The following is an 18,976-nucleotide window of genomic DNA, read 5'->3' on the forward strand; positions in this document are numbered from 1 at the left end:
TTTAGGGTTATTTGTTAGGGGTTTAGAGTTTGTTTGTTTGTTGTTGTTTGGTTATTACTATATCATAATGTTTAATGTATTTTTTAAATTAATATTGGCATTATAAATGAATAAATTTCAAGATTTGCGTAAATTAATAAGAGAAGTAATAGTTTTAATCAACACATGTTTACATTACTTACATTTACATTTACATTTTACATTAATTCCTCGCAGCCGAATCAAAAAAATTGTTCAAAATGAAGTTAAGAAAATCCGAGAAAATTGCTTTTCGGTTGGACGCTCTTCTCTTTTGGACTAAATAAAATTTGGCCATATCCTAATATGTTTACCTAAGCGGTCTTTAGTGTGTGACTTATTTCAGAATGAATTTTTTCGATCAATCCTCTTCCTTTTCTAAATTAATATTGCATTATTTCGAAAATGTTAGTAGACAAATCTCACGCATTATGTCGAATTGAATTGAATTTCATATAACTTATATTTCAGGTCTCGGGGTGGGGTGTGATTTTATAAAATTACTTGCCCGTGGTCGTTTGGATTTTCCCTACAATAACAAATTTCAATAACCGCTAAATTGAAGTGCACTTACCGACGAATAGGGACGGGAATATATGTCAAGTCAAGGTCGTCAAATAAAAGATCGAAACTACCTCAACTTTAAGATGTTTTAATGTTGTTTTTAATTATCGTCGTTTATGGAAAAACAAGTTTTTAACGATATGAAATCTTTTAACCGCGTTTACATATTTCCGTAAATGTTATTCAAACCGGTACATTTAAGATGTTATTTTCATAATAGTTGCCGACTGAGCCATACCCTCCAGCAAAAATGAGTGTATGTAGTTTTATATGCGAACATAATAACCGTCTTCCAGACAAGACACTAATGGCTTGTCGGGATTTCCGAAGGATTTGCTATTTCGATCTAACGCATGAGTTATTATATGCTGGGATATAAAGTACCCGGATATGCAGTGCATTAAGAAGGAGTAGACTAGCTCAGCGGGCTGGATTAGTAAGTATTGATGTAGGAAATTATGCATGAAGCGTTACAATGTAAAAAAAGTTTTATACGTTTTGAAGATGAAAGCTGTTGGCAAACACAATTTATTTCTCATGTTTTAGCATTTATCTCGGGGATAAATCTTAAAGAGAAAATATTTTATTGTTCACGAGGAACAAATAATGTATAATATGTTCAGTCTATACCAATTAACCAATATACCAATGAACTCTTAAATCATGGACGACGAATCTTGTCGTTTCCTAGCGATTTTATTTCTACTAAGGTTTTTGACAGACATTGCGTAGGAAAATCGAAAATATTGTGTACAAAAAGAATACAGAAAAAACAGATACTGCTACAAGACTATATCTACAATTTGCTGCCACACCATTGCCTCTGGTGTTGCATTCAACAAGTCTGGAACCGGTGAAGGCTCTTAATGGACACTCTTTAATAATATGGCGGATGGGTTGCATCTATGATTAGAATACCCAGGTTTACCTTCGTATACAGAATCGTCTCGTGGGGTTGTGTGCATTGAGCAAGGGGTTCCATGTCAGACTAACTTCATTCCACCAAACGGTCTACCATGTAACAAAACCTTTAAAATTATTATCCATTAGTTGGGCAGTCTTGAAAGGAAGAGTTCTGGATTTGAGTCTTTCAAATTCTATGAGATCCTAGTGGATGGGAAGAGTTAAATCTAACCATATCTTTTTAAACTCTTATATAGAGGGGCATTCTGGCCAGTTTGCTGTTCAACTGGAAGCAACATATTTCTGTTTTAGTGACGCTTGGTGCTAGTCGAAATTTACTGAAATATCAGTACTTCCAGATGAAAAGAGAGTGTTCGCTTAAGGATAATTATGCTGATATTTTGGTTCGCTACGGCAATGTCATCCGCGTATCGGTATCTCCTGGAAGCTATATCAGGTAGGTTCTATGGCGAGTGTATTGATTGAAAAGTAAAGGCCCAAACACAAACCCTTGTGGAAGACCATTGTTCAGGATCTTTGTTCTACTGAGTGAGTCTTTGATACCTGCTGTTTGATATGGTTTAAAAAGGTTTTCATTGTTCTACTTTTAGTAACTTTTAAGAAATTTATATATTAGACCCCGTCTCCAAAATATCGTATGCAGATTAGGTTCGTCAAGCAGCGAACTGAAACGTTACCCAAAACCATATCGCAACGTTTTATAGACCCCCACTAATAACAAAAGAATTTAGAAAAGGGTAGGAAAACCCTTTTCATATCTTAAAAAATTCTAAAACTAAAATCGATCGTAACCGCTCAAAAAGAGATCTGTTTTGTTGCATGCTTCAAGATCGACGGCATGTATCGGTTAGGGAAAGGAGGGAGATATTGAGTGCTGGAAGGTTAGATAAAGAGGCAAATATAATGCTGTTGGTAGCCAGATGAAGAAGGAAAAACTTGAAAAACGACATATTTGGTAAATTTTTGTATTGCATCGTATTGACTACAAAAGTTCACACAATAAACGTATAAACTAAACCCACAGGTGTGCGAATCATGATTTTAACGTGTACCTTTATTTATGGTTATATGTAATGCAAATATTCAGTAACACCTTGTTTAAACTTATAGCCATTATGTGTTGCATGCTATATTTTTCTACGACCGTTAGTTTTTGGGTACATGACCTTCAGAATTGACAAACGCCAAAATTTAAGGCGTGGCAAATATCTCTGAAATCATTTGCTTGCTCCCAAACCCGCGCGGTACAATCCCGGAAATGTCCGAAGTGGCTCGGATCCGTGGGAAACGAAACTGACGTGGTAAAGTGACGCTTCCCGCACGCTAGATTGGTATATAATTAGGCATTTTACAGACGAGAGTAGAAAAATATCTTTACTTACACATTGATGGTTTTATTATTAGGTGACATTTTAGAGTGTAGGTATCTAGAACAATATAATAATTATTTTCAATTTATTTCGGCATTTTTCGTACAGATTTCCCTACAAGTAGGTTCAAGGTTAACTTACGAGAGTGGGCTGATAAGTTTTTCAGTTTTCTATAGTACAATCCTTAACCAGGTTATATTTGATAACCGTTTGGTTACGCTATTGACATTTTTACAAAAATGAAAAATTTTGGAAAAGGTGCAGTTGTAAAAGACTTCCATTTAAAGGCATTATCAAATAAGAGAGGAGAAGCATAACACATTGAATAGCTCTTGGCCATCATATTCAGTGATTAAAGACAGGTTCCACTATACTCCTGAAAATAATATGTCGGTTAATGTCATAAATCGCAAATCTGGTACATACTTTTCAATTGCGAAAACTCTTCTAGAATTCTAATATTCTGATCTTATCCAGCTACGAATTTAGTATTTTTTATACCTACGGTTCCAATTTTTAAATTATTAACAATTTAGTTGTTATTAGTTAACAAATTAGAGCGAAATAGTAAAGTAAACAAATTATTGGGTATTAGAGATAATATATTGATGTGTTTTAGACGAATTAGTTATCTAAAATTGAAAACTTAGAGGCATTACTGTGAATTAGTGGATTTAGTGGATCGTATTTTATGATACAACTGACGAAAATTAAAGTGAAAGTACCTCGCCAAAGTATTTAACCTGATGCCTTAAATGGTATTTAGCGTACGCCTGATCTGCATAATGAGATATTGTAGAGTAAGAAATAAAAAAAATTATATCAATTTTATGAAACAAAAAAAAATTACTAAACATGTTATTTTTTTAAATAAAAAATAGAATTCCGAATTTTATATTATTGGTCTGCACTAAAAGTTTTTTAAGTGTCCTTTGGTGCAAATTCAGAATATATATAATTATATTTCCTAATTTAGGAGTTGTGATTTTTAAAACCTTTTACACCATTCGGTAAAAATAAAAACAATATTGCTATTACAAGCCGTTTAATTTGTCGGCAACAGATCACAGGCACCATTCAGCACGGCGGGAATAGTTTTTATGACGGTGCATTTAAACGTCCTAGAAATTCACCATTAATTATGTGATAATTGTTTGGTTTTATTTATCGAAAAGCACTTATTAAAAACAGCATTAAAATAAGTTAAGATTAAGAACTCCTTTAAGATAAAACGCTTATTTTGTATACAGGGTTTCTCAAGGTATGCCGTAAATCGCAATTTTTCATTGTTACACAGTGTGTTTTATCAGATTTATTGCCAACAGGTAAATTTCTTAGACATCTTGATTTTCCCATTATACGGTGGCAATATAATGGAATAATAATACTATTCCATTACATGTATTTAAACAATTTTTTAATATTATTTTTCTATCAGTAATATCACTCAATATATGAACAACTGAACAAATCTTGTGATTTTAGTTTTATAAATTTGGATTATTCACTAGTTAATCACATTGGGGTACTTAAAATATGAACCTTTAAACCCTATCTTAGAAAAGTAGGAAGCTAGGAAAATTGAACGCAAAATTTTCTTAGGGAATTTTAAATTTTTTATTTCTGGATTGGAATTTTTCGGCCATCTTTTATGTTTTATATATAAAATCTTCATCTAACTAACAACTAACTAAAGGTTTTACATTTATTGTTTTTGTCAGAGGTAACCATTATTGACTAAGTGAGTGTAATAACGGGTGCGCTGGGTATTTTATCCATCCTGATGGCCAGCTAATAAAAATAAAAAGTACTCATTTTTAGAATAAAAAGATTACGTCAGATTTTATTGTCATATCTGGATTAGTTTTTAGTTATTCGATTATAAAAACCTATTTGCGTCTTTCTCAATAAATAAATAGTAAATAACAAAGACTTAATCGTCATTTTAATGAAAACAATTTAAAATATATCTCCGATTGAAACAAAACAAAAATGTTGAAGCAAGGATTTTATGCAAACATTTTTCAAATATGTAAAATTCATTAGTTTATAATCGCAACGAAACGGGTATGCAATAAATTAGTATCAAATTTTGGGAGTGATAATAAATTTAATGGATATTCCAATTTTTTAAAATAATATTGTAGGCGTAAAAATTTTTTAGGATTCCTTCATATAAACTACCCACCTTAACTATAAATTAATAAATCATTGTCAGTAAATTGAGAGAATGGATTTCAAAGCTTTTTAATTTATACTAGCGTGGCGATAACTGTTTACTCAAGGTCGACGACTAGTAGTCGACAGACGGCAAGTCTCGTCACTTAATATTTGTAAACATCAGAACATTATCTGGGTTTTTAAATTTCAGCGGTACACAGAAATTAATTCTTCACGAGAAACATCGTCAGAATTTTATAAACTATATCCTAAAAAAATAAAAAACATGTTTGTTTATTTCTGTAGTTGTTTATAAAAAAAGAAAGCACCTAATATAGGTCCAGTGCACTATTTTCAGTTTTTGAATTACAGAACGCAGTAAATAAAACACATAAGATTCTGTTATTCTATTAATTCTAATTAATAAAATAGAAAAATTATGGCGAAAGGGTAAACACAAATAACGAAATTCATTACATAATACAAACTAAATAAGTTTTCGCGATGCCCTTTCGCACACAAATAAGGACAAAAGGATCGCCCTATTAGATGAAATGTAGTATGTTAATAAGTAACATTTTTCTGCCCCCGTCTGTAAAATACCAAATTACAGATCGATCTAGCATGCGGGAAGCGCACGGATTTTGGAGCAATCGGATGTTTTCGGAGATATTTCCCACACTTGGATTATTTTTGATGTTGTGAAGTAAATCTATTCGTGTTGTTTTGCGAAAATGTATGCAACACGTTCGGTAAACTTTTTAAATCACTCGTTTATTAAAAATTCGCTCCGCTGCCCTCCGCTCGTGTCAAATAAACTCGTGAGTCAAATGCCTTTTACCGCACTTGTTGCATAATATACTCTTAGAAACCCGAATACGTCTTCGCATTGTGTGAAGCCATTAAAAAGAACTGAAATGAAATATAAAACGATATTTTCTATCTGAGAATTTGATTATAAATGGTAGATACCACTAAAGTTAGCTCGGAAGTTATGTATTTGCTGCTAAATAAGTAAAAATAAAGGATAATAGATATTTTTTAGGTTAACCAAAAATATTTCTGCAAATTTTGCAGATATGTGTAGATAATTTACAAAATCGGGACTGGTTTCAGTCAGAAAATAGAATACAATCTTTCCAAACTTAAAGGCTATGTAATAGACGAGTATAGTACCGTTTAATGGTTTTTTACTATCTTATTTGAGACTTCGGTAAATTCATGAAAAATAATAAGTTTTGCTTTGAAGCCTAATAAGCTATTTCGAAATTGAGCATTTTTTACTTTTTTGGCCGACATAATGAGACAATCTCCTGAAAATCTGGAAAATAACAAAAAGTTCCCGTTTTATAACAAAATGGTATACTGTGCACAAATGTGTACATTCAGTGACAAAGCCGGATATTTTAGAGTAGAGATTAGAAAAAAATTTTCATAAAAACTTTCAATACTACTGTAATACTATTTACAAATCTTGCTAATCAAGTTCGATCATGATATACAGTTTCTTCATGATATACACTTCTTGGCATATAATATTGCATGCTGATAAAAATGGGTTTGTGGATGGTGCCAAAACTTTTCATTCAGAAGTCAACGAAGTGTTTATTACTGCGAGATGAATCATGAAAATTTTTGACTGTTGTTTCAAAATAACTTGGCTGAATATTGAAATCACAAAGTCTCTATATTATTGCATCATAGTGCACAGTTATGAAATGAAAGAGAACATTTATTTAAAACCAGAAATTCCCCATAGTGATTCTGATTGTATTTCCTAATCGAGATTAAAAACTTAATGTGAAGTTTCTATTGTAATTAAATTAGTTGTTATCTTTAAATTCTTGGCACGTTGATAAATAAAAGCGTTTTATTATCATACTGTTCTTAACAATACTATAGAATTAATTAAACTTATCAGATTTCTAAATTCGAAAAATATATATTATTGCCATACAGACCTAAATTTTCACATTCATTTATTTTATTATTGATGTATTACAATTTCAATGTTATTTTACTTGTCTAAAAAGTTTTTTTATTTGCTTCAGAACTTAGCAACAGGGAAAATTTTGTGGATAAGTTGCAAGGTGTTTTTTTTATAGTGGATTTTTTACGAAACATTTTGAAAACTGCTGTTGTTAAAAGTGATGTGGCGCTTCAAACTAAATCGATTTTCATTAGTTATTAAATTGAAATTATTTGAACTGCCGCTTGACACCTGTCTGCTGCCACCAGCCCGTTCACTTTACATGGCAGTTTCATTTGGAATTTTTCTGATTTTCATTAGTTTGAATACTTCTCACAGAATTTAATATCTTTTTTGCTGTTTCCATTTTGTTAGTCATAGAATTAATTATCAACGTAAACTTTCGGTTCGGTTCGGATCAAAAATGGATAGTTTAAGCTGATATTTGCAGTTTTCATGCGGTTTTAAGTACGATATGAGTCGGAGAAGCCGATTTTGACTGGAATCTGTTTAAAATGAGAACGACAAACCTGCTATCAATCCAAGAAAGCGAGTTTTTAAGTAGTTACCTGCAGTTTTGACTATAATCTACCGTAAATCAAGGGCCAAAAACCAATTATTTGTCCCAAAAAAGGGGTTTTAAGTACATATCTGCTTTTCTAAGGTAGATTTGGATACAATAAGATGCGAAAAAGCAGATTCTGACTAAGATCTTATCGAAATCGGCAACTATTTGACTCAGATCGACTTACATCGATATCTAATGGTTTTTATGGTTTGCGTTACTCTAATGCCCGAAGACGCCAACTTGGACTAAGATTTGAAACATATTGACAACAAAAGGTAACTGTGTGGATCAAAAAATGATAGTTTGAGCTGATATCTGCAGTTTTGATGCGGTTTTAGGTTAGATATGTGTCGGAGGAACCGATTTTGAATGGAATCTGTTTGAAAAATGGAAGAAAAACTTTTACCAATCCAAGAAAGTGGGTTTTCATTATGTTATCTGCAGTTTTAAAGTGGATTTCAGTCCGATAAGTTATGAAAATGCCGGTTTTGACTATAACGTGCTCGAAATTAATAGCGAAAACCATTTATTTGACCCAAAAAGAATATTTTTAAGTACATATCTGTTTTTCTAAGGTGCAATAAGAGGCGAAAAAGCAGATTCTGACAGGGATCTTATAATACATAAATTATCGAAAGGCCGAACTCTATGGCGTAAACAATGTCCAGTGTAATTCGTCCAGTTAGGTCATTTTAAAAACTGAGCAACTTTTTTGCTAATTTTCCAAAATTATTAATGCCGACAGGTTGCTTTGTGCATTTGCCGTTTCTGTAGTTCTGGGCATATTTCGAACGTTGTGAGGACGGAGAGCCACTTTTTAAATATTATTTATTGTATTGCAATTTTTAATTACTTGTAATTGCAAATTGGCGCTCGGTCTTTATAATATTATATAATATATTATATATAATATTAATATCTTCAATGTGTGTAATTTCCACTTTTAATAATTCGTCCCTGCGACGGGCACTGATTATCCCAAAAATTAATCCAACCTAAAGCAAAATATTTTACATCACCTTCCATTTTAAGTTGTGCCTACAAACGTATTTAAATAAATATTTATCGTCAGGTGCTGACACAACAAACTCATTAATTTGTCGACGCGTTAGCGATTTCGACTTCTTCGACCTCTATCCATCTGACTGGCTGTTTAGGAAACTGTGTAGTCTCAGGTACTGGTTTATATTAATATTGCTTTTGAGGTTAATTGTGGACCGTAACATGAAATAAATGGACCACAAAGACGAAGGTTTTAGGGATTTTGTTTTTTTTTTTCGAAATAAGCGAGCATCCCTTGCTCGGAATAGGAATGAACCGAGTTTTCCTTTTTCACACACGCTCATACCTGGCATGTGATTTCGTGGACAATGAACTGGCTGTAGCTCCAACGGCAGCTTGCTGAATTTTAATCGGGGTACATCTAAAATAATATTCTTCGCTACTCATGTTTGGTTCTTGGCTTTTTTGATAGTTTTTTGATTATAAATGTCACTTGACTTGCCGACTAGTCCACTAGATTTTAATTATAGTATATAACAGGTAGTATGTGTATTAGTTTTTGACTACATTTTGGAAAACAACATTGACATGACCGAAAAAATTGTTTTATAATCATTTACATCTAAACAAAAATCATAGACAAAACTCATGTCAGTGTATATACGATGCCAACCTCTTAATTAAACGAGCGATTCATCCAAGAACAATGTAGCTATTAAGGCTGCTGCTTGTTAGTTAAATTGTTTTCTTAATCTCAATGATGCGACGGCAGTAGAACGATTTTTGAATTTTGATATGTATCTTATATTTTGGGTTATTAGGTTTGTGATTTGTTTATTGAAAGACTTAGATAGTCATTTAGATGAATATTAAATTTATTCTTGTTTAATGTAGACTCGTTAAAAAGTCTCGAAAGCAATATCATAAATAATTGTTTTCAATGTTACACTTTTGTTGTGTTTGGTGGCATAGCGTCGTGGTAGGTTATATTTAGTTTTTCTCATTCATCTTTAATACATTAGACATTAGACTTGGTTGTGCGTCAACACCATTTAATTATTTAAATTTTGAGTAGCGCCTGAATCCCCTTCGTGACAACGAACCTGGCAAGATTCGTCAATTATGAATTAAAGTTTATAATAAAAGATTAGGCAAAATGCAGGAAGATACTGGAAGGACTGCTGTTTACACATCTCTCTGATACCAGTCAGGGATAGAGTTTAGGTTAGCTTTATAAATATATAGCAACTGTATACTATAGTAAACTAGGTACATAAAGATCCGTGCTTTTTGAATTTACATTTATTAAAGTTGTAGGTTGTTGTTATGCGTTATAGATTGTTTTCAAGTTGTTAAATAATTTTCGAGGATATAGATTGTTTTCAGTTTAGTTTACAAATCTCCCACTAAAATGTAATGAGTAAGAGTAAAAATTGTTAAAAAAAAATATTTTTTCAACTTCTTCATTTTTCGAGTCATTATATCTATTCATAATCATCTAACGGAGTAACGAAGTGAAAATTACAGCCGTTTATATGTGTACGTAAGATGCGCCGAGGCATAAAATGGGCTCGTTAATTACTGAATTACACTTCAGAGAGAAAATAGCTATTAAAAACCTAAGGCGCCGACCTCCGGGATTCTCCTAGAATCCTTTGCACATCTTCTCCCCCTTTATGGAAGTTCACTTTTCCGGATCAGACCCTGTCACTGATTGCGACATCTTTGTCATCGGCATCTTATCGATATAGTCATTGATTTTTACACTAGACACCAAGAACTGTTAAATATTTTAGTAATGTAAAAATGTCTGAAAACATCCTAATAATTATTTATTTGGATTTTCTTTATATCCTTTACACAAAATGTGTTTCAATAAACTAATGCTTGTTTGTATTAAATAAAGTATTTGATTATTTTTAATCGTCTGTTTTTTTTGTATTTTTATTTATGGCAAATACTTATTCATTAATTTTAACATTATTACCAAAATCATTTGGTAATAGAATTCGCCTTAAACGAGATATCGATGAGCTGTCGATGTGTACATATTATAATTATTATTATTTATTCCCAAAATAAATTTAACTTGTTGCATTGTCTTAAAAGAGTTATCTGTTATAGTTGTTGACAAACTCATCTAGCGAAGATGAGCACGAAACTAAAAAAAAATGATCTTCAAAATCTATACATATTACGTTTTATTATTTTGAAAAATTAAGTTATTATATAATTAAATTTCAGCTTATGAATAAAGTATTATTTATTAAGCAGTTACTAGTATCTTTTTAAACTGAACTTACAATTCCCAAAAGGTCAGTTTAAATAGTTCATTACATATGGTATTACATTAAGGATTAAAACTATCATAAAGGATTTAAAAACTATAAAATACGTAAACTTTTATCAGAAATGTACACGCACTAAACAAATTCAGATATACGACCGATCAACTCATTTATTAAAACTGGAAAGTAGACTAAATGTTTGGATGAAACCAAATAACAGCAATTATTTAAATCAAATTATATCATATTTATCACAAATATAACGTGTATTGTTTATAATAATAATAGTGAAATTTCAAGAAACACATTTATTTGAAACAAACAAATATTTATTTACTGGCCAACCATTAAAATGATAGGTCTTTATTTGAATAAATAATTATTTGATACAAACAATTTAATTATAATTAATTCAAATGCATTCAAGAAATTGAAATGTTTGGTTTTGTGTAAATATAAACATAAAGTTGTCCGTTACATAAGCTCAAAATCAACATTAATTCTTTAAAATCATAAGGATATTTGTAATATTTTTTTTAAGTTCAATTATTCAATAATTTTTTTTAAACAATGTCGTTTGAGTTTCATAAATGGCACCGAACACAATATTCAAACAATCAAAATGTGAAGATCATCTCAATAGTTGTGAGCCGAATCGGTTGTCAAATCTATTATTGTGACTTCCAGCTAACATGTTTACTAACTATTTTGGCGTTGTGAGAGTTATCATCATGTGTACTATAAAAAATGACAACTTTCAATTTATTTATTATTATTATTGTTATATTTTATTTATTTTTTAATATGTAATTGTAGTGCTTCACTTAGGATAGCACCCAAATTATGTGTATCATTTACATAACATAGAGACAGGTATCTTTAGAAGGAAGACGTTAATGCAAATTTGGAAAAAAATTGAACTCAACATCCAGCCTTGAAATAAATTCTGATTCTGAAATCTGCACTAGGTTACGTAACCCAACGTTGGCTGTTCTTCAGGGAAGATTTAATGATGGTCATACCTTCACCCTTTGCACCGTAAAATTCGAGTTTGATATTGGTGTTTAACTTCACATTGGTTTAATTTAGCGTCACTTTCAAAATATATTTTATTAAAAGCCAAATTTTAAGTGCATGAGCATATTCATAAAAATAATGAATTGCATTCCGGCAAACATTTCTAATTTCTAATCGAGCTTGACTTTCATGTGCCGCCGTTAAAATACATCAAAAACAACATAAATCACTTAAATTGTACCGCAAATGTCTTCCACTCATCTTGGTAACATTCACCATTTGCGCGAGCTTTAAATTAAACAATTTAGAAGCTATTTTATAAACCGTCTTGCTGTTCACGTTAAAAGGATTAGTCCCATTTATTCACTACAAAACTCCTAACGATTACATCGACTCGCATTAAGATCTTTGAAATACATCTAATGCTGTTGGATTCAGCATAATCCATGACTGATGATGTTCTGTATATAGACTTAACGATGACGTTGAAGATCATAATGAAGTTTGCCTCGCGATACTTGTTAGATCATTTTAAATAATAATTCCTGTTACATAGACTTATCCATCATCGTATACTTATATGTGGTACATTGGGGCTTATATGCTCTTAAAGGTAAGAGTTGTTCCCACGAGACCCTCTCCGCCTTCATTTTATCTAGCTAATATATTTCTGTTTAATTTAACGAACTTCGCAAAAACAATTAGCGAAAGTGACCACACAAAATTATGAAAACAATAAAGGTAACTAATGGGTGTTTTTTTTCGATGTATAGAACTTTAAGTTGGCATTACTGTTCAAGATGGCGACCGATTTGACAGCTGTCAAGTGATTTATTCTCAGTTTGGTTTGGCAATTCATCATGAATAGACTCATGCTTGAACAACGCTTGCAAATAGTGCAATTTTATTTCGAAAATAATGGTTCTGTGCGGAATACGTTGAAGCGAAACGATCATCAAGTAAGGCTTAGATTCGTCGAATGGGCCCAAAACGAGATTGCCGTAATTCCCGATTTTCATAAGCGAATTTTGTTTAGCGATGAAGCGCACTTCTGGATGAATGGGTACGTCAACAAATAAAAGTGCCGCATTTGGAGCGAAGCTAATCCTCAACATGCAGAAAAACTGACTGTTTGGTGCGCTTTGTGGGCTGGTGGAATTATTGGTCCGTACTTCTTCAAAAACGATGATGGCCAGAACGTTACAGTCAATGGTGATCGGTATAGAGCTATGATTACTAACTCTTTCATTCCTTCCGCAACATATGACACAGCTCGTCCCACAATCGATTTATTGAAAGACACTTTTGGTGACCGCCTAATTTCACGTTTTGGACCTGTGAATTGGCCTCCAAGATGTTGTGATTTAACACCGCTAGACTACTTTCTGTGGGGCTATGTAAAGTCATTGATCTATGCGGATAAGCCACAAACGCTTGACCATTTGGAAGACAACATTAGCCGTGTTATTGCCGATATACGGCCGCAAATGTTGGAAAGTCATCGAAAATTGGACGTCCAGATTGGACTACATCCGCGCCAGCCGTGGCGGTCATATGCCAGAAATCATATTTCAAATGTAATGCCACAAGATTATCTTTCGGATAAATAAAATTCATGTCAATCGAATAATTCATCGTTGTTTTATTGCAACTTAAAGTTCTATACATAAAAAAAAACACCCCCTTACCAAAACAGTATTAACTGGAGTATTGGAAGACAAATTGGCAATGACAATTTATCATAACTGTTTTATAATCTAATAATATATTTGCTAATACACTCTCACACATTTTTTTAACTTTCCCAACTTTCCTAAGAAACAAGTTCGTCAAATATAGTTACAAAAAAAAACAGTTTCCTTAAAGTATAAACTAACAAGTACAAAAATACAACTACAAAAATTGGGTTTGTCAAGAAGCGCACTCCTACGATTCTGAATATATTTTAAAAAATGCATAGGAAATAATTAGTCGTATATTCAAGGAAGGAAAGGTTATTTAAAGAGGCGTTAGCCGTTTATAGTTTTCTATAGACTCTCTAGAAATCTATAAACAATCTAACGATCTTAACCGCGACTCAGGTCTCTACCTGTCACTAACATAGGAATCAGTCATCCGAGACGGTGTTAATTCCCTTCATTTAGCTCCGCCCCCCTCAAACATATAAGCAGGTACAGAGTAAAATACGAGTCAGTTTCAGTCAATCTGAGAAGGAGCCAACAGGATCATTGGCGAAACGTCAGCAAGTTCAACTCAGCAAAAACCGACGCAGGAGGAATCCAGAAGTTTTGTAAAAAGTATTACAGTAGCCTGTAGAGGTTTCTTTGAAAAATCTAATTCCGCTTGTAGTTAATATCAGCAAATGAAAGCAGGTGCCTTCTATTTAATAACTTTCCGTTTGGGTATTTTAGAAAAAAAATATTTTGGCTTCACCGCCTTGATCGATACATATATTATTCGATATCTTAATCTAAAATAACCAACCAAATCCCAACCGACTATGTGCAATTCAACCAACCTGAATTTCTCTCTCGCCTCTGACGCCACTCAGAGGAAATTGAAACCACGATCAAGCGTGCCTTGTTTACTTTCTGGATCGCGCTGTCTGACAGCCCTGGCTGTCATTTCGATCGTTTTTGCTTTGACTGTGGCATTATTATTCAAAATATGTCAAGATGTCGAAAACGAGTTACGTGCATCGACATCCCGGTTTTAAAAAATTGTAAAAAGTGCTGGGTAGTGCGTGTGACTTTTTGTGCGAGCCAAAAGGTAGGTGATCTTTTAGTTTTTTAGTTACCTTTTAGTTAGACGTTAGCTAAAAGTAATTAGTAATAATTAATTGGGCTACGTCAGAAAGCGTAGAATACTAAATTCACATAAATTGTGCTAATTTTATACTAAAAACATTACAAATCTCAATAAGTGTATGTACAACATCAGATTAAGTGCAAAAAAATCCCCGGTGTGCGAGGACCTCTCAAGTGTAACATTTCCACGGCGCCTTGCCACAGATGATATATGACAACAGCTAATCATTTCTCGTTCCTTTCTTTGACGCCAGCAGTCTTGGCATTTCTTTTTTTTTAACTGAAGATTTGATCTATGTGCCAATGAAAAGTTTTATCAAAAATATTACTTGCGAAAAAAGCGCATTTTAAAGCGCTTAAGGTTAAATTGAAACAGCGATCGCGAAAAAAGTAAAGTACTTTTTGTGTAACAATAGGAGCACTTATTTCCCAGTTTAAAAACTACGCAGATTTTTCATCTATGAACACAATTTTCTTATACCTCTGGAACTCAGGTTTTTTATTTATGTTTCGCAACTTTCTCTCTATAATCGCCTTTTTTAAATTGGTAATTCCTACGCGATGTCTAGTCGATATTTACATCTTCCAAAAGTTCATTAAATCCTTCTCGCTAGATTTCCCGTCGATAAATGACTCAGATTGAGTTAGCTTTTACCAATTTAATCTTCTAGTTTTAAAATCCAACTTTTTAATAAGCGTCGTGGCATTTTCATCTCACCGTTTGCTATGATTATCTGTATATGTAAGGAATATTTAAAATTTGTACGGGGTGATATAAATTGGATAACTTGAGTGAAAATATACATTTCCTGAAAACCTTCGGCATCTAATTCAACCATAAATATGGAAATCAGTCAATCGAGACAATTGTTCATGTCCCTGTTGTAGTCCCGCACTCTTCAAACAGTATATGAGCGGTGCAAAGTACAATGCAGGAGCCAACAGGAATTGGCAAAGCGTCAGCAACCAAGCGCAAGAGAAATCGCGACGATGTGTAAATAGTATTATAGTGGCCTGCGGAAGTTTCTTTGAAAAAAAAAGTATTTTGACGTAAAATGTTTTGTATAATTAACTAAGTACTGTGTTCTCGTGCGCTATTTGTTTGTATTTAAATGTTGTTTGCTTTGGAACATTGCTTTTCCCCTTCGATATTGTTGGATATTGTTGATTGTTTAATACGTATGAGAATTACGAATTCTAAAGTGATAGCATAAATACCTGCGTCAATGTACCTACTTCTTTTCGGGTCAAAGTCCATGATGTTGAATTAATACACTTATTTTTCAAATGAAGAAAACTAGATACTATTCTATGTGCTATAGCTATAGGTATTTATTTTTATTAAAATTTCGTCAATTCTGTTATTTGTCCGTGACAATAAAAATCTTTCTGCATATCCTATTGTATTCGAAACAATCGATTTCAAATGAATATATCTAATATCACATGAGTGAATCGTTGTCTACTCTTAATTTTGAATTAATTGGTATTTTAGCGATTAAATGTTTATGAAGCACCATATGTTTTGATAATTTTTGCTATTTAAAAAGTCTTTCTTTTTTTCTATGTTATATATTATACTACCGAGGAGTTGTAGTATCTTATTGTATATCTAAATATAATATAATATATATAGTTTTATTCATTGTATCGAAAATTGGAATTCGACTATATATTTGTCGTGCCCTTTACAACACAGTGCTAGTTGGAGTGAACATTTTTTTGGCCCATCTTCTACCCTGCCCATCACTTTATTTCGCTTGCTATTTCTGTTTTAAGAGTGAACATTTTTTTGGCCCATCTTCTACCCTGCCCATCACTTTATTTCGCTTGCTATTTCTGTTTTAAGAGTTCGATGGTGCTAATCGAGTTTTACTTCCTACAAGAATTATCGATTGCTTTAATCGCCATGCAATTGCTACCCAACGACTTACTTTATGGCCTCTATCAATTTAGTGCATTAGATCCTTCGTTTGCATTTTACCGAGATTCTCTTTTAATTGTGATTCAGTGGTGTAATTATACATGCGCTATTAGGTGCTATTAATCTTGTTTTTTACAACGTTCGTTTGTCTAATTTTCTTATTCCAAACTTTAATTATTTTGATTCATGACTATCATTTTACTTGTCCCCAAATCATTGATTGAATACTTGCTGCTTTTCTTTTGTTGGTTAGCGGAGAAAGACACTGACGCACAACATTTGATAGAATGGTTTGAACATGAAAAAAAAAATGGTAATGTTCATTCAAAAAGTACTATTGTAATTGTAATTGTAATAAACTAAAGGTGTCATTAGACAACATCCTCGTAAGTTTTTTAACATAATGACGACAATCCATATTGTTCATGCGCTTCGTACTGGGAGTCCTAGTTACGGTGTTAGTAAAGCGGTCCTATAAATTTGAAAATAATTATTACTATTTATTAAAGTAAATCGTCCAAGAGAAATTTCTCTAAATAATTTTTCAGTTTCTGAGATGATCACGAAGGGGCGTTTAAATCTTTTCTATTGAATGCTTTTTGTTTTATCTATGAAAGCAAACTGTCCGGTTGAACATTTTTAAAATTAAAGCATACGCAGTCAGAGAGTTCAAATACCATTTACCCAATGAGAATCATTACTCAATATCTAACATTTTAATAAAAAAAAGTTTCATTTGTGATTTGTTATTAATGTCTTATTATTCTTAATTTACATATTAAATCGTTAATTTATTATTTAATATGCCAAAAGATGTTTAAGTTATAAATAAAATTTCATTTTTTACTAGTTTTTACAATACTTTCGAAGAGCACATAATTTCGCAGTAACTGACATTAAAATATTTCATATCCCTACCATTTTCAATTATTAATAAATTTAATTAGGCTTAGTCAACTAAGCAAGACTAATAATAGGCCAATGCAAATGTTTGATAAATTTAAACGGCGTCTTTATAAAGTATATTTATTTTATCGAAACGCGTAAATTTCAAATTGTTACGTTCTTTATAAATAATTTTAATAATAACCATAAAAGTCTGAAAATAATATTTAGGGACCTATTGAATGGAATTATATAATTTTCAGGTAAACCTAGAATATATATAAATTTTTTTATATCATAGGCAAGTTGGATTAATTAGAATTTGTTACCGATAACGGGGCTATGGCGGAATATTAAAGAAAAATACGCGATAAAACCTTGAAATAAAATATATGCAAGCCAATACCCAAAAACCCCATTCCTGACCGGTAACATATTGGGCAGATTGGGGTAAAAAAATTATCTCTCCTGAATTTCATTATTTTTATTGTTCGTTGCTTCTTCTTGTCACAGATGTTCACATTTGGGCGACTGCTCACTCGTCCAGCTATTTTGCAATCATAATTTATCAATAACCAAATTAAACCTTATGTTATTTAAACGGTGAAATATTTTAAAATTATGAATTTCGATGTAACATTAATGTTTAATATGAACTAAATAAATTTAAATTAAAAATTCTATTTCTTCGTCTTTTGTATGACATACTATGTTAAAAAAGTATAATTAGTATCCGAACGATTTTTGGAAATTATTCTTCGACTTTGTTTATGTACAGTACAATTGCTTTCTTAATATCGCTTCAAAACTTTTATAAACTATATTCATTAGTCAAAGATTACATTGAAAAAAATTCTTGTATCTGCCTATGTAACACATTAGTATATATTTTGGAATATTGAAAAAAGGTTTTTCGATGTGCTATCCTGTCCAACTTTAATAGTAAAAAAAAGTTAAATGTCAAATTGTATTTACAAGTCGCTCCGAATATGGTATCATTTTCTTCAGGATATTTTTAGAGTTGACATAAAAAATCGTCGTCTATTGACGATCCACCGAAAATGCTAATCCGCACTTAAAATATTTCTATGTGGGTCCTCCCACACTAAGACGGGATTAATAAAAATCAATGTTTTTAATCTGTGTTTGTAAGTCACCGATCTATCGATAGCCCATTGTTATTTTCTATTATCTTCCTAATGCATTTAAATAGATATTATTGGTCATATTCAAATGAAGGTTTAATCTGTGGATAAAAATAGAATAACATTAAAACCGGGCCCTTTTTTAATTGTTTTGCTAAACAATTTTAAATATGTGTGTGTGTGTGTGTGTGTGTGTGTGTGTGTGTGTGTGTGTGTGTGTGTGTGTGTGTGTGTGTGTCTGTGTGTGTGTGTGTGTGTGTGTGTGTGTGTGTGTGTGAGGATATTTTTAGAGTTGACATAAAAAATCGTCGTCTATTGACGATCCACCGAAAATG

At 32.0% G+C, this 18,976-nt stretch overlaps 1 protein-coding gene across 3 annotated transcripts in view; it reads left to right on the plus strand.

The window, feature by feature from the left end:
- The window catches only part of LOC132708314 (hemicentin-1), a 555,715-nt gene that overhangs the window by 4,901 nt on the left and 531,838 nt on the right, over positions 1-18,976 (plus strand). Inside the window, exon 1 of one of the 3 annotated variants that reach the window (XM_060680576.1) lies at positions 1,821-1,942. The exons of the other annotated variants lie outside the window; for them this stretch is intronic. Within the exon in view, the coding sequence (XP_060536559.1) occupies positions 1,876-1,942 (67 nt within the window). The 5' untranslated portion in view covers positions 1,821-1,875. Of the gene's footprint in view, positions 1-1,820; positions 1,943-18,976 lie in introns of those variants that run through there. 3 annotated transcript variants of the gene reach the window in all.

This window comes from Cylas formicarius, unplaced genomic scaffold, assembly GCF_029955315.1.
Source record: "Cylas formicarius isolate icCylForm1 unplaced genomic scaffold, icCylForm1.1 PGA_scaffold_10__41_contigs__length_53128322, whole genome shotgun sequence".
NCBI lineage: Eukaryota > Metazoa > Arthropoda > Insecta > Coleoptera > Brentidae > Cylas > Cylas formicarius.